The 5,486-nt window shown below is 46.4% G+C and overlaps 1 protein-coding gene across 1 annotated transcript in view; it reads left to right on the forward strand.

Moving 5' to 3' along the window:
* Positions 1-3,375, forward strand: part of LOC124028853 (probable RNA-binding protein 46) — a gene marked incomplete at its 3' end in the record, with an annotated part of 6,744 nt that extends 3,369 nt beyond the window's left edge. Inside the window, 2 exon segments of the mRNA XM_046340775.1 lie at positions 1,927-1,979; positions 3,246-3,375. Of these exon segments, the coding sequence (XP_046196731.1) occupies positions 1,927-1,979; positions 3,246-3,375 (183 nt within the window).
* Positions 3,376-5,486: the final 2,111 nt, after the last annotated feature.

Below are 5,486 nucleotides of genomic sequence, written 5' to 3' on the forward strand. Positions count from 1 at the left end.
TACACCATGAGATATCACCTAACCCTACAACTACACTATGAGATATCACCTATAACCCTACAACGACACCATGAGATATCACCTAACCCTACAACTACACCATGAGATATCACCTAACCCTACAACTACACCATGAGATCAGATATCACCTAACCCTACAACAACACCATGAGATATCACCTAACCCTACAACTACACCATGAGATATCACCTAACCCTACAACTACACCATGAGATATCACCTAACCCTACAACTACACCATGAGATATCACCTAACCCTACAACTACACCATGAGATATCACCTAACCCTACAACTACAGCATGAGATCAGATATCACCTAACCCTACAACTACACCATGAGATATCACCTAACCCTACAACTACACCATGAGATCAGATATCACCTATAACCCTACAACTACACCACGAGATATCACCTAACCCTACAACTACACCATGAGATCAGATATCACCTAACCCTACAACTACACCATGAGATATCACCTATAACCCTACAACTACACCATGAGATATCACCTAACCCTACAACTACACTATGAGATATCACCTATAACCCTACAACGACACCATGAGATATCACCTAACCCTACAACTACACCATGAGATATCACCTAACCCTACAACTACACCATGAGATATCACCTAACCCTACAACTACACCATGAGATCAGATATCACCTAACCCTACAACAACACCATGAGATATCACCTAACCCTACAACTACACCATGAGATATCACCTAACCCTACAACTACACCATGAGATATCACCTAACCCTACAACTACACCATGAGATATCACCTAACCCTACAACTACACCATGAGATATCACCTAACCCTACAACTACACCATGAGATATCACCTAACCCTACAACTACAGCATGAGATCAGATATCACCTAACCCTACAACTACACCATGAGATATCACCTAACCCTACAACTACACCATGAGATCAGATATCACCTATAACCCTACAACTACACCATGAGATATCACCTAACCCTACAACTACACCATGAGATCAGATATCACCTAACCCTACAACTACACCATGAGATATCACCTATAACCCTACAACTACACCATGAGATATCACCTAACCCTACAACGACACCATGAGATCAGATATCACCTAACCCTACAACTACACCATGAGATATCACCTAACCCTACAACTACACCATGAGATATCACCTAACCCTACAACTACACCATGAGATATCACCTAACCCTACAACTACACCATGAGATATCACCTAACCCTACAACTACACCATGAGATCAGATATCACCTAACCCTACAACTACACCATGAGATATCACCTAACCCTACAACTACACCATGAGATCAGATATCACCTAACCCTACAACTACACCATGAGATATCACCTAACCCTACAACTACACCATGAGATATCACCTAACCCTACAACTACACCATGAGATCAGATATCACCTAACCCTACAACTACACCATGAGATATCACCTAACCCTACAACTACACCATGAGATATCACCTAACCCTACAACTACACCATGAGATCAGATATCACCTAACCCTACAACTACACCATGAGATCAGATATCACCTATAACCCTACAACTACACCATGAGATATCACCTAACCCTACAACTACACCATGAGATATCACCTAACCCTACAACTACACCATGAGATCAGATATCACCTAACCCTACAACTACAGCATGAGATCAGACCAGGGAAGTTTATAGGAGTGTGTGTCAGTCTGGACAACTGTAGATTGTTCATAGGTAGGGATGACTTCAACACAATGTTGTCTGAACTCGTATGTCTATTTCAGCAATGGAAAATATCACAAAAAATGTGTTGTCTTAGATTTTAGACATTTACTAATGATAGGATTCTTTTACAGGGTCTATACCCAAAGACAAGACGAAGGAGGAAATACTAGTGGAGATGAGGAAGGTTAGTAGGCTGTCGTCTAACAGACATGAGGAGGGCTGACATCATGAGGAAGGTTAGTGTGCTGTCGTCTAACAGACATGAGGAGGGCTGACATCATGAGGAAGGTTAGTGTGCTGTCGTCTAGCAGACATGAGGAGGGCTGACATCATGAGGAAGGTTAGTGTGCTGTCGTCTAGCAGACATGAGGAAGGTTAGTGTGCTGTCGTCTAGCAGACATGAGGAAGGTTGGTGTGCTGTCGTCTAGCAGACATGAGGAGGGCTGACATCATGAGGAAGGTTAGTGTGCTGTCGTCTAGCAGACATGAGGAGGGCTGACATAATGAGGAAGGTTAGTGTGCTGTCGTCTAGCAGACATGAGGAAGGTTAGTGGGCTGTCGTCTAGCAGACATGAGGAAGGTTAGTGGGCTGTCGTCTAGCAGACATGAGGAAGGTTAGTGGGCTGTCGTCTAGCAGACATGAGGAAGGTTAGTGGGCTGTCGTCTAGCAGACATGAGGAAGGTTAGTGTGCTGTCGTCTAGCAGACATGAGGAGGGCTGACATCATGAGGGAGGTTAGTGTGCTGTCGTCTAACAGACATGAGGAGGGCTGACATCATGAGGAAGGTTAGTGGGCTGTCGTCTAACAGACATGAGGAGGGCTGACATCATGAGGAAGGTTAGTGTGCTGTCGTCTAACAGACATGAGGAGGGCTGACATCATGAGGAAGGTTAGTGGGCTGTCGTCTAACAGACATGAGGAGGGCCAACATCATGAGGAAGGTTAGTGTGCTGTCGTCTAGCAGACATGAGGAGGGCTGACATCATGAGGAAGGTTAGTGTGCTGTCGTCTAACAGACATGAGGAGGGCTGACATCATGAGGAAGGTTAGTGTGCTGTCGTCTAACAGACATGAGGAGGGCTGACATCATGAGGAAGGTTAGTGTGCTGTCGTCTAACAGACATGAGGAGGGCTGACATCATGAGGAAGGTTAGTGGGCTGTCGTCTAACAGACATGAGGAGGGCTGACATCATGAGGAAGGTTAGTAGGCTGTCGTCTAACAGGCATGAGGAGGGCCGACATCATGAGGAAGGTTAGTGTGCTGTCGTCTAACAGACATGAGGAGGGCCGACATCACGAGGAAGGTTAGTGTGCTCACATGGTCTCGTAATGAGGTAGGGAATTTCCCCTTGTTCTAATGGTCAAGACGTTGGTTTCTCCTGTGGGAGACCAAGGTTCAGATTTATGCCCTTCGACACACTGTGTATCAATCGGTGTGTGTTGTCTAGGTGACAGAAGGAGTGGTAGACGTCATAGTTTACCCCAGCGCTACAGACAAGACTAAGAACAGAGGGTTTGCCTTCGTTGAGTACGACTCCCACAAAGCAGCTGCCATGGCACGGAGGAAACTAATACCAGGTACACACGCACACACCAATACAATTTTGATTGGATTTTACACACACACACACACACACACACACACACACACACACACACACACACACACACACACACACACACACACACACACACACACACACACACACACACACACACACACACACACACACACACACACACACACACACACACTCTACAAGTCTTACAAAGCAACCGCCATGGCACTAATGAAAGTCATACCAGGTGCACTTGTCCAGGGTTACAATATACATGTGTGTTGTTGGGGGACTAGAGTTGGGCTGTTGGGGGACTAGAGGACTGGAGTTGGGCTTTTGGGGGACTAGAGGATTGGAATTGGGCTGTTGGGGGACTAGAGGACTGGCGTTGGGCTGTTGGGGGACTAGAGGATTGGAATTGGGCTGTTGGGGGACTAGAGGACTGGAGTTGGGCTGTTGGGGGACTAGAGGATTGGAATTGGGCTGTTGGGGGACTAGAGGACTGGAGTTGGGCTGTTGGGGGACTAGAGGATTGGAATTGGGCTGTTGGGGGACTAGAGGACTGGAGTTGGGCTGTTGGGGGACTGGAGTTGGGCTGTTGGGGGACTAGAGGACTGGAGTTGGGCTGTTGGGGGACTAGAGGATTGGAATTGGGCTGTTGGGGGACTAGAGGACTGGAGTTGGGCTGTTGGGGGACTGGAGTTGGGCTGTTGGGGGACTAGAGTTGGGCTGTTGGAGGACTGGAGTTGGGCTGTTGGGGGACTAGAGGATTGGAATTGGGCTGTTGGGGGACTAGAGGACTGGAGTTGGGCTGTTGGGGACTAGAGGACTGGAGTTGGGCTGTTGGGGGACTAGAGGATTGGAATTGGGCTGTTGGGGGACTAGAGGACTGGAGTTGGGCTGTTGGGGGACTAGAGGATTGGAGTTGGGCTGTTGGGGGACTGGAGTTGGGCTGTTGGGGGACTAGAGTTGGGCTGTTGGGGGACTGGAGGACTGGAGTTGGGCTGTTGGGGGACTAGAGGATTGGAGTTGGGCTGTTGGGGGACTGGAGGACTGGAGTTGGGCTGCTGGGGGACTAGAGGACTGGAGTTGGGCTGTTGGGGGACTAGAGGACTGGAGTTGTGTTGTTGGGGAACCAGAGGACTGGAGTTGGGCTGTTGGGAGTTTAGTCAGTTATAGTAGTAGCAGTACCTCAGAGTTACTGTAGAGGGGGCTAAAACTAAACAATTGATATATATAAAAAAAAAATGGTCACATACACATGGTTAGCAGATGTTAATGTGAGTGTAGCGAAATGCTTGTGCTTCTAGTTCCGACAATGCAGTAATAACCAACGAGTAATCTAGCTAACAATTCCACAACAACTACCTTATACACACAAGTGAAACCGCACCTCTTTAAGACACCTGAAACCCCACCTCTTTCAGGAATACCTAGGATAGGATAAAGTAATCCTTCTCACCCCCCCTTCCCTTAAAAGATTTAGATGCACTATTGTAAAGTGGCTGTTCCACTGGATGTCATAAGGTGAATGCACCAATTTGTAAGTCGCTCTGGATAAGAGCGTCTGCTAAATGACTTAAATGTAATGTAAATGTAAAGGGATGAAGAATATGTACATAAAGATATATGAGTGAGTGATGGTACAGAACGGCATACAGTAGATGGTATAGAGTACAGAATATACATATGAGATGAGTAATGTAGGGTATGTGAACATGATATAAAGTGCCATTGTTTAAAGTGGCTAGTGATACATTTATTAAAGTGGCCAGAGATTTGAGTCAGTATGTTGGCAGCAGCCACTCAATGTTAGTTAGTGATGGCTGTCTAGCAGTCTGATGGCCTTGAGATAGAAGCTGTTTTTCAGTCTCTCGGTCCCAGCTTTGATGCACCTGTCCTGACCTCGCCTTCTGTACGATAGCGGGGTGAACAGGCAGTGGATCGGGTGGATGTTGTCCTTGATTATCTTTTTGGCCTTCCTGTGACAGCGGGTGATGTAGGTGTCATGGATAGATTTATAGGTGCCCTGGGAACTCCGTCGGTATCACGGAATCCAGACATTAAAACAGAATTCAACAATATTCAACAATATATTGAACTTAAAATGCATTAATTTGCCCAAGTTTA

The sequence above is a fragment of the Oncorhynchus gorbuscha genome, unplaced genomic scaffold (assembly GCF_021184085.1).
Source record: "Oncorhynchus gorbuscha isolate QuinsamMale2020 ecotype Even-year unplaced genomic scaffold, OgorEven_v1.0 Un_scaffold_4907, whole genome shotgun sequence".
Taxonomy (NCBI): Eukaryota; Metazoa; Chordata; class Actinopteri; order Salmoniformes; family Salmonidae; genus Oncorhynchus; species Oncorhynchus gorbuscha.